Below are 11,854 nucleotides of genomic sequence, written 5' to 3' on the forward strand. Positions count from 1 at the left end.
GTCAATCACCAGATTGTCTTGTCCAGACTCGATTATTTCCAAACCGCCGCCATATTGCTGAATGCGGCGTTAAACAACAAACAAACAAACAAATCATTATTATTATAAGTAGTAGTAATATTGCATCTTCCAGATTGGACACGGACCAAAGTGCGCGCCGTACTGCCCAAGTGTACTTTGAAATTGAAGATCCTGATTACTATGAATTTGAAGGTAAAACATGTTATTAAAATGATGAATCATAATTCTCTTTGCTAGTTACACATAACGGATATACGTTTGGAATATATATTCCAGCGGGGTGGACTTAAAGATGTCTTTTTTCCCAATTTTATGGTCATTTTCAGCTCATATCTTCTTTGACGACGCATTCGGCCCGCACCTCCATGATGAGTACGAGTATCAGGCTAACGACTTCGTGAAACAGCTTGTCCGAGTTATCAACATTGCTGCCAGGTATGCATAGATTCGTCACAGTGAGTCTGAGATCGTTACAGTTAAAATAGTTCGAGAGAAGCAGAGGGAGAACATAAACGATAGTGTTTGTGTTTTCACTGTACTTTCCTTTGGAATAGCAATACTCCTTTCGGGTGTATAACTTCTTGTCCTTATGTAAGTCTTTACAAGATGTAACCTATTAATAATCCATTAGTAACCGCATTTTATCTGCAGCCTTATATGTTGTTGATATACTTATTGTACGATGGTAGGGAAGCCCGATGGTAAAGTGTTCGCTCGTAACGTCAAAGATACGGGTTCGATTCCCTTAATCAATATAATATGTCCCCCGTCGTGAAATCGCTGGAATTTGATAAACGCGGCGTACATCCCAACTCAATAACAACAATTGGTTTCATTTTTGTGTACACATTATAGTCACCAATAGGCAATGCCTGTGGTTAGATATATGTATAATTACTTGTGATCTCTCTTCCAGTGCTGTACACAACACCGTGATGCAGATTCCGGCCCCCACCCGTATCCCCACCCCTTACGGGGGTCGCCTGGTGTGGAAACTCCCCGGCGGAAACACGATCACCGCCCACCTCAAGGATAAAGTAAAGATTAGGCACAGGAAGAGATGGAGTCAGGTATGGGGATGTGTTGAGATGTTCATAGAGTTGCGTTCAGCTGAAGTAATGCAATAATGACAATAAAACTTTCTGTCACTTGTTGTTTCTGTTAAGGAGATGTACATGTACTTGTTGTTTCTGTGAAGGAGATGTACACGTACTTGTTGTTTCTGTGAAGGAGATGTACATGTACTTGTTGTTTCTTTGAAGGCGATGTACATGTACTTGTTGTTGCTGCGAAGGCGATGTACATGCACTTGTTGTTTCTTTGAAGGTGATGTACATGCACTTGTTGTTTCTGTGAAGGCGATGTACATGTACTTGTTGTTTCTGAGAAGGCGATGTACATGCACGTGTTGTTTCTGTGAAGGAGATGTACATGTACTTATTGTTGCTGTGAAGGAGATGTACATGTACTTGTGATGTACATGTACTTGTTGTTTCTTTGAAGGAGATGGACATGTACTTGTTGTTTCTTTGCAGGTGATGGAGATGTACTTGTTGTTTCTGTGAAGGAGATGTACATGTACGTGTTGTTTCTGTGAAGGAGATGGACATGTACTTGTTGTTTCTGTGAAGGAGATGTACACGTACTTGTTGTTTCTGTGAAGGAGATGTACATGTACTTGTTGTTTCTTTGAAGGCGATGTACATCCACTTGTTGTTGCTGCGAAGGCGATGTACATGCACTTGTTGTTTCTTTGAAGGTGATGTACATGCACTTGTTGTTTCTGTGACGGCGATGTACATGTACTTGTTGTTTCTTTGAAGGTGATGTACATGCACTTGTTGTTTCTGTGAAGGCGATGTACATGTACTTGTTGTTTCTGAGAAGGCGATGTACATGCACGTGTTGTTTCTGTGAAGGAGATGTACATGTACTTATTGTTGCTGTGAAGGAGATGAACATGTACTTGTGTTGTACATGTACTTGTTGTTTCTTTGAAGGTGATGGACATGTCCTTGTTGTTTCTGTGAAGGAGATGTACATGTACTTGTTGTTTCTGTGAAGGAGATGTACATGTTCTTATTGTTTCTGTGAAGGAGATGTACATGTACTTATTGTTTCTGTGAAGGAGATGTACATGTTCTTATTGTTTCTGTGAAGGAGATGTACATGTACTTGTTGTTTCTGTGAAGGAGATGTACATGTACTTGTTGTTTCTGTGAAGGAGATGTACATGTTCTTATTGTTTCTGTGAAGGAGATGTACATGTACTTGTTGTTTCTGTGAAGGAGATGTACATGTACTTGTTGTTTCTGTGAAGGAGATGTACATGTTCTTATTGTTTCTGTGAAGGAGATGTACATGTACGAGTTGTTTCTTTGAAGGTGATGGACATGTACTTGTTGTTTCTGTGAAGGAGATGTACATGTACTTATTGTTTCTTTGAAGGAGATGTACATGTTCTTATTGTTTCTGTGAAGGAGATGTACATGTACTTGTTGTTTCTTTGAAGGAGATGTACATGTTCTTATTGTTTCTGTGAAGGAGATGTACATGTACGTGTTGTTTCTGTGAAGGTGATGGACATGTACTTGTTGTTTCTTTGCAGGTGATGGAGATGTACTTGTTATTTCTTTGCAGGTGATGTACATGTACTTGTTGTTTCTTTGCAGGTGATGTACATGTACTTGTTGTTTCTTTGCAGGTGATCTACATATACATGTACGTGAAGGTGATGTACACATAGTTATTGTTACTGTGAATCTGATGTACATGAATCTATTCTTTCTTTGAAAGTGATGAACACATACTTGTTTTTTCTTTGAAGGTGATGTACATGTACTACTTCCTGGGCTACCAGCTGCTGGCGGAGCACATCCCTCTGAATCGTAAGAAGATCCGCGCCGAGAACACATTCCTGTTGGCCTTGGATGGGGATGTAGACTTCCAGCCAGACGCGCTGCAAGTCCTGGTGGACAGGATGAAGAAGAGCATCAACCTGGGGGCTGCCTGTGGCAGGATACACCCCATCGGCAACGGTACAAGCCTCGTCGCAATGTTACCCCTGTCACAAAGCTATATACTGTATAAATTGAACCCTTGTGGATTCGGAAACCCTTGCTCCCGGACTAGTGCTCGGCATCCGGACAGCTATATACAATGTATACTAGTTGTTACAGAGAGAGAAATTACTTCTTTAACACATTGGTTAAACTGGACATTCGTTAATCCGGACGATTTGCCAGGGTGCCGACTTGAAAAAATGAGGTTTCACTGAATATGTAACCCATGCACCATAACGGTATCTGGCATCATACTAAGATTGCTTCGTTGAAAAGACCACGTGCTGATCCGGGTTCAGAATTGATCCTTAGTACATTTGTGTTGTCGTAAGAGAACGGATGGTTACAATACTATGCGATTTGGCTGATTGTGTTATCGTGCCCTGGTGGTGTGATCACCCAGCATAACATGTATCAATGTCATTCTTCTACTTTATGCATGCTCTCTGTTTAGGTGTTAAATCAGAACTAGTTACAGGCTTGTCCTGCACAAGGTCACACGCGTGAGTAGAGCTTGCCTAATACAAACTGCTCACTTTATTCAGGCCCAATGGTGTGGTACCAGAAGTTTGAGTATGCCGTCAGTCACTGGCTTCAAAAGTCAACCGAACACATGTTGGGGTGCGTCTTGTGCAGCCCTGGATGCTTCAGTTTATTCCGGGGATCTGCTCTCATGGATGACAACATTATGAGGAGATATACAACCCCGCCCACTGAACCCCGGCACTATGTTCAGTATGATCAAGGTACTGTCACTATGTTCAGTATGGTCAAGGTACTGTCACTATGTTCAGTATGGTCAAGGTACTGTCACTATGTTCATTATGATCAAGGTACTGTCACTATGTTCGGTATGGTCAAGGTATTGTCACTATGTTCAATATGACCAAGGTACTGTCACTATGTTCAGTATGGTCAAGGTACTGATGAATCCTTCAATCAGCATTGTCCATCGTCCTGTATCAATTTGTCCTGAATACAGGAGAGGACCGCTGGCTGTGCACCCTCCTGCTGCAGAGGGGCTACAGAGTGGAGTACTGTGCTGCGTCTGACTCCTACACGTTTGCTCCGGAAGGCTTCTTCGAGTTCTTCAATCAGCGGCGCCGCTGGACACCTTCCACCATGGCCAACATTCTGGACCTGGTGATGGACTGGAAGAGAACATCCCAGAACAACGAAGACATCTCCATCATGTTCATGCTGTACCAGATGTTCCTCTTTTCCTTCTCAGTCATCACTCCAGGGACCATCTTCATGCTCATCGTGGGGGCATTATCCACTGCCTACCCGTACGTAATTTGTTCTATTGAGTTAGTGAGCGAGGTTGTTTTGTTTTGCGGCTTAGCAAAATGCCAGGGGTTCATTCGAAGGACGGAGACCAACGGATTTTCCCCTAATCCCCTACTGGGACGTCGTGCGAATTTTTCTCAAAATCAGTGAAGCAGGCTCAATCCGGATTAAGAGGACAGTCGTGTGCATAGCAAAGAGTAAATAATTAGTGTTAACAAAATGTGTTATTACATATGCGTATGCATTGATGTACATCACAGTTTATTTTGATCATATGTTATTACAATATCCATATACAAATACACACTCAAACAAGGTGTATATATTTAGCTGGTCCTTCACGGGCGAGACTTCTGAGTTAATTTAAATGTCAATACACACCGAGACGGACTATGAGCTAAATAATCATAGCTCACAAAAGGCCCCCGAGTTTCAATCCATTAAAGCAATAACAGTTAAGTCGATCTAGCATCAAAGAATACCGCACTGGAACATCGTGCGAATAATTTTGGTGAACAGTTCGACGTCCTGCGAATACCCCATTCTAGCATACAACTGCCGAGAATCTAACAATAAGCCTGACACAGTGTACCCATGTCAAACCCATGTGATGTGCGAACATGGGACCCACTACACAGCCAATCATCACATTGTTTAGTCTGCATGGTCGGCGTCCCGTCATTTAGTGGCTGTGACAATTAGGTGTTTCGGTAACTCTACAATAAAGTGTATTCTATCAATGACTGTTAAATATTTTCATAATTCAATCTACACTTTCCATATCATGCTAAATCAGATGTATCCATTACTGAACTTGTTTATTGCAGAACTATTCCTCTCTATGGCTCCCTTATCATCAACTTGATACCAATCGTCATTTTTGTGCTTCTATGTTTCAAAACAAGCACCGACGTACAGGTAAGACCTACATCCTTCCCATCTACATCCACTGAAGAGCAAAAGAAACTATACCTCTCAGTTGATTTTATCATACGTTTGATTTGCAATTGAAAATATCTGAAGTTATCGATATAAAAAGAATTGAACTGTACTGGCGCTTGGTCAACATAGTTTTATTTTTATATTGCTTTTCTTGGCACAAAGTTTTCATTTTAAACAAGGTGTGGGTCATGTGGTTGCAAATTCATGTCTTACCCACGTTTGCATGACCTTTAAACCAATTACCCAGCCACAGAATACATTCTACATATTGTTGCAGGATTGAGTACTGGTAAGTTATACGTGATCAAATTTAACAACAGTTATTTCTATTTTCAATTATATCAACAACAAAAACCTCGGTATACTTTCTTTTGCCCCTCGAACTCTTGTATAGAGTTGGGCGTGCCAGAATCCCATGCTCATTGGTTAGAAGCATTCATTTGCACTGACTATGGTTCTTGGCTTGAATACGTGTGCTTGTTGATTTCATCATACCGAATACGGATGCGACAAGCACCTCATTCCTGCCAAAATGCACGTCTTGACGTAGTTGTTATAAGCGGCGTAAAACCCACACTGATTTTAATCAATATATCATATATGTTGTGAGACAGTACTCATGTAATATTTACAGGTTATTATCATGTATGAAATGAACTGTAGATTACCTGATTGGAATTTGAAATTAAGGATAAAACACTCCTCCTCGGTTTTAGTTAAAAATGTAAAACCGTATCTCATCTATTTGAAATGGGCTATTATTGGTTCCAGTTGTCGTTCGCCTCCCTGGTGTCGATTGTCTACAGTCTCCTGATGATGGTGGTTTTGGTGGGTATTCTACAGCAGGTTGCACGAAGTGGATTCTGCTCTGTGTCTACAATCTTCTTGATTGGAGTCGCGGGGATCTATGTCACGTCCGCCTTCTTGCACCCCCAGGAGTTCTGGTGCATCATACATGGGGGCCTGTACTTCCTCTCAATACCATCAATGTCAGTGCTGATGATGATATTCTCTCTCGGGAATCTTCAGAACGTATCTTGGGGAACTCGGGAGGTAAAAACTGCTGCTCCACCTCCTCAGCAACAACAGCGGCAACAGAAGCAACAACAACCCAGTACAAATAAAAAGAATTTGGTTCAACAGTGGCTTGGAAAGATTGGCGAGGGGACTCCAGGGGAATCTGATTACGGATTTTCCTTCGGTAACTTGTTCAGATGTGTCTGCTGCCCTTCTAACCCAGGGGTGAAAAATGAAGACCTCAAGTTCAAAGCCATCCTACAGCGTTTGGATGACCTCGACGAGCGCATGACTGAAATGACTCGAAGTGGTGTTGATTCTCTCGATTCCTTCAATAATCCTGCTCCTGAAGCTACACCGTTCTCTGGCATTGTTGGTCAGTTTGAAGGAGCTGTGGACAAAGGTAATGGAGCATTCTTATCTGTAATAACCAGGAATCGTTTGGAGGGCGTAGGACCTTGCTGTACACAGCTGCTGTGTTTCAAGCAGTTAAACACGTTATTGATTATTTTTTATGACAGGCAGTGTATAAATTAGTTTCCAAAGTTGAATGGTCAGGAGAGCTTGTTAATAACAAATTTGCAAGACCTCATCATATATTACTAGCGCTACTTTATGGAGGCCGACGTTTGCAATATGTATTAACATAGTCTTGGAATTATTATACTAATCAACGGCGAAGCTGAAAAGTCTTACGTGCACATCAGTCATGATCATAATCATAATCATAAAAACCCAATTTATTACTTCACATGTGTTTCTGATGAACTACGAAATGACAACAGTCGTTGACATTAAATAACACCTTACCTGACCAGATGATTCGTAGAAAATACTAGAAATAAATGAGTATTGGCTATAATTTTCAACTAGACAGTCAGGCTAGCTTTACGGAAATGTTACTAGCCCAATTTAAAAGTCACTGGCATTTCGCCAGCGGGCAGGCTGCTATTTCGAACAGTGGTGACAGGTACATAGACAGCCGTAAAATAAAGACTGAATATTGTTGTAGAATACTTATTTTTTACGTTTTATTCTTCAGTCAATCCAGTATTCGATGAGGAAAAGAAGATGGTGAGAGATGAGCTGAGAGACCCCTACTGGATGGAGGATGAAGATATTTTAGCAGGACCTAAGGAGCTGGTGAATGATGAAGAGATACGCTTTTGGAATGAACTCATCGGGAAGTACCTATTTCCGCTGGACAAAGATGAAAAGAATGAGAAGAAAATGAAAGAAGACCTTTTGGAATTGAGAAACACCGTGTGTCTCGCCTTTCTTCTCATCAACGCCCTTTTCATAATCCTTCTGTTTGCCCTGGAGTCAGTGGCCGAGTACACTCCACAGCTGAAGATAGAAATACCTTGTAATGATGATAACGTAACACCCGAGCAAATACAGCCAATATCAGTTGCATTCACTCTCGTGTTCGGGGTCATGCTTACTATACAGTTCATTGCAATGATGTTCCACAGATATTCTACGTTCTTACACATCGCTGCTATAACTAAGATTGATTTGTTCAGGGGCAAGCTGGATGTATCCAAGGAAAGTGACAGGAAGCCCACCGTTGAGGAGACCATCAACCTTGTCCGGGATATGCAGCTGATCAGGGATGATGACACATTATCCATAGTCAGTACCGACGAACTGCCCCCTGATTACTCAGATGAGGATGAGGAGGGTTCTGGGAAGAAAGGCAGAGGAAGGGAGTTGTGGGGGCAGATGAGAGAACGCAGAAAGGGAATTCGAGTCCATCATACACTGAACAGAGCTTTTATGAAAAACTTCAAGAAACTAGTTACAGAAATGAAGGAAGAGCAAGAGCATGATTCCAAAGAGGAAGCTGAGAAGGAAGCTGGTAAAAGATTTAAAGGCTTTGAACGTAAATCTCTGTTTACTATTGTCAAAATGGCCCAATCGAATGAAGCCTTTAAAGATAAGGTCATCGATAAGGGACAGAAATGGCAGGCTATTGTGAAAAAACTGAACGTTGACAAACAACTTCATAGTAAGCAACCGATGTCCTTTGCTGACATTGTGAAAGCACGGCTTAGACAGAAGAGACAAGAGCAAGGGCTGGCACCTCAACCACTCGGTTCACAGGTCACGAGACGATCTGCTTTACATCCAGCTGACAAGGCAGATGGAAATGCTTCAAATCGGGTCAGTCTTAGCGACCCTTATGGCGAGGAAGCCAGTCCAAATAGGCCAACATCGTCAAGCAGCCAAGATCCTGTAACAAGCAGCCCAAAGCCAAGGCTGAAATCATTTGCCATGCGGGCACTTGCAGCTGAAAAGAAGGATGCGTCGCCTCCTTCATTTGATGGCGAATCTTCTATCCGTCGAATTGTTCGGCAGAGCCGACAACGAACAGTGGAGCCGGAAGCGGAAATGACGTTACAGATTCCAGCCGCACCAGGTGATGAGTGGCCGGATGAAACTCGATATGCTGCCCGGTCACGAGGCTCCTCGCCCCAGAGAGGAACACATGGGGCTGACACTCTCTTTTAGACCACCGTCTTGCCGCTGACAACCATCTGGTCTATAGGCACTGACTCTCTATCGGGTTTCTAACAAAGCCAAAGTATCGCCAATATGCCACGGGTTTCCTGGTTATTATAACATCAGAACAAATACTTCTAGACTAGACTAGACTTCTTGAGAAATTACGTTGGTTTTAATAGTATTATATTGAAACTGGAAAAAAGGATTTAAATATTTACCTTCGTCCTATTTGTCAAGGATTGACTAACTCTGTGTATGCTTTCAACACTCTAGAGCGTGTGTACTAACTGCCCTGGACTCTCTTGGGACTCCACATCGGTCCCATATGTGTTCTTATTTTATTTCATAAAACCTTTCGTTACAAAATCCAATTTTTAAAACCAATCAGATTGCGGTTAAGTTAGACTATTTTTGATTCATACAAAATAGCTTTGTGATGTTCTTACAGTCAGACTGACAGACAGTTTATTCAGTAATTTAGGCAGATTGGACATTAACATTTGTCACGTGATGTGAAAGATTAGATTTTAAAACTAGTTACACATTCCTCATTATAAAGACATGTTTTAAGAATACAGAAACAGCATGGATCATATCATGTTTTTCAGAGTTTAGCAGATTTATCATTATCTGACGGTCTTTAAAAATACCTTACAACATGGGGAGAAATTTATACCTTAAATGGGAATATGTTTCACATATAAGTAAGACATGGTATTCATCTTCTACTTCTCCGGATGAACAGTTTGTACAAATAGAGCTCACAATATCTCCGTCTTTGGACCTGCGACATACATTTACATTAAAATTGTGGAATGAAATTCTAAGTTTACAATAAGCCCTTATTAAACTTTTATCATTTAAACAAGTTAAATATCTTTCATTTTGTAACAATGATTTTACTTTGCTGTTATTGCTAAGATAAAGTGATTCAGAAATACTCTTGTGCCACTGTTGACAAAAATATATCCTTAAGTCTTTGCATCAATGAATATAAAAATAACTGTAGATCTCCCACATCTTGGGAAATCCGTACATGTGAAAAGCCACTGACAAATACTAGATTTCTCACTTCTGAAGCCCAATTATTTTTACCACTATCATCAAGTACCTTTAACATTTTGTAACACTGATATGGATATCTGTCAGGCATTATTCTAAGTAACTTAATCCAATACTTAATCACCCTTAATTGGCTGGCTACAAAAATATTACTACGGCCTGTTTCACCAAGGATTGCCTTGTTTGAGACAACCATACCAACACCGAGAAAATATTTGAAATATGAAGTGTGAACTTTTTCATTTGCAGCGTAATACTTAGCACCCCATATATCAGAACCATACAAAAGTATAGGCATAAATTTGCCTTCAAAATTGTGAAAAAAGACACACAACTATTTTTCCTGAATACATTATAAAGAGGCATAATGGCTTTCGACGCCTGAACAGCTAACTGTTCTTACAGTGGATGTTATGTGTTAACAATAACCCGTTCATATTAAATGACACACCTTTAGTATAATGTGTTCTTCTAAGCCTGCCTTTCTTTCTAAGCCTGCCCCTCTCTCCCATTCTCTCTCTTTCTCCCATTCACTCTCTCTCTCTCTCTCTCTCTCTCTCTCTCTCTCTCTCTCTCTCTCTCTCTCTCACTCTCTCTCTCTGGGTGTTCGGGTGTTCCAAAGTATTATATTTTTAAGCAGATCTTCAAACTCCTGTAGTATTATTAAACTACACGTGTATATCCTTGCTCATGTACTGAACTGTGATCTCATATGTATTTGATTATCTGGTATAATGGAGCTCTTCTTCACTTTCATTCAACATATCACTGTTTGTAAAGCAGATCCAAGGGAGATGTATACAGCAGGAACTAAAACCTGTACATAATGACAAAATGGCCCATCAATCTCTTTCTCAGTATGAAAGTCATTTCTAGTTTTCTTGTACATTGTAGTGGAATTGTTTTATTACGCTGTAATTACTTGTATTCACTCCCTTATTTTATTCAATAAAATATATCAAACTAATCTGTGTACAAAACGTCCCCTATATAAATGAAAGCCCCACAAGGCAAACATGTGTTTGTGTGTAGCTGAAATACTTTATGGGGCTACGAGTGGCCCAGGCGTCTGAGGCGCCGCAATTCGCAGCGGTGAGTTGCGTCCCTTGGGCATACCAGAAACCTATGATCGTGGGTTCGAATTCTGGTTCGCCACGATTATGTTTCTAGGTCTGACCACACCCGTGCTCGTGGGTTTCACCAAAGTGGTAAACGTCTGAGCCCTGCATCACTTTGGGCTTTCCTCCCACATTAAGCTGACACACCGTGAAATAACTGGAATACTGTTAAAAGCGGCGTTAAACCCAATTCACTCACTGGACTACTTAGTACGATGCTTGAAAACCTTGCTTATTCAATACATCGGTGCATGTTGATAGTGAGCAAGCCCCAACTCTGCCTAAGCAGGTGTGTGTGTGTAACCTCCAAAACAGCATCTGGTTCCTCCGAGATTTCCAGGTCACTCCCGAATACCCGGATGAAAAAGGCGCACCACAATAACACTGTTAGCGCGTCAAACACAACTGTATGAAACATTCGTAAAATGTATGGTGCCGCGCGCTCTACGAGTTGAACACTGCAGTTGTTTTTATCTACTGGAACTTGTTTTAATGTAACAATGAAATACTGTTCAAGGCCGCGTTAAATCATGTTTTACATTCATTCACTTTTCTGAGACAGATCACTGATGTTGCAGACATGTTAATTAGCTAACACCACGATATACAAAACGGCCGGGCTTGTTGGCCGACATTCTGTTAACATGGTGTAGTTAAAATCTTATTTTAATTTGTTGACTTTATGAAATATTGGTAATACGTAAATGCATTGCACATCGCCTAGTGCAATCATTTTAATGAAATAATCCAATGATCTTAAATTGTTATAATATATTACCTAAAAACCTGCACAATACACGACATTCACTTCATTTAAACGTCTGACATTTAATA

At 40.8% G+C, this 11,854-nt stretch overlaps 1 protein-coding gene across 10 annotated transcripts in view; it reads left to right on the top strand.

Annotated features, from left to right (window-relative positions):
• The window catches only part of LOC124132178 (chitin synthase chs-2-like), a 79,551-nt gene extending 68,682 nt beyond the window's left edge, over positions 1-10,869 (top strand). For all 10 annotated transcript variants that reach the window (XM_046495933.2, XM_046495935.2, XM_048381752.1 and 7 more), the window contains 9 exons: positions 134-213; positions 348-456; positions 938-1,091; positions 2,849-3,059; positions 3,629-3,829; positions 4,066-4,372; positions 5,201-5,291; positions 6,087-6,735; positions 7,375-10,869. In XM_046495933.2, coding sequence (XP_046351889.2) covers positions 134-213; positions 348-456; positions 938-1,091; positions 2,849-3,059; positions 3,629-3,829; positions 4,066-4,372; positions 5,201-5,291; positions 6,087-6,735; positions 7,375-8,846 — 3,274 coding nt within the window. In that variant the 3' untranslated portion in view covers positions 8,847-10,869. The remainder of the gene's footprint in view (positions 1-133; positions 214-347; positions 457-937; positions 1,092-2,848; positions 3,060-3,628; positions 3,830-4,065; positions 4,373-5,200; positions 5,292-6,086; positions 6,736-7,374) is intronic.
• Positions 10,870-11,854: the final 985 nt, after the last annotated feature.

This window comes from Haliotis rufescens, unplaced genomic scaffold (assembly GCF_023055435.1).
Source record: "Haliotis rufescens isolate VD_foot unplaced genomic scaffold, xgHalRufe1.0.p SCAF_4, whole genome shotgun sequence".
In the NCBI taxonomy this organism is placed as follows: Eukaryota; Metazoa; Mollusca; class Gastropoda; order Lepetellida; family Haliotidae; genus Haliotis; species Haliotis rufescens.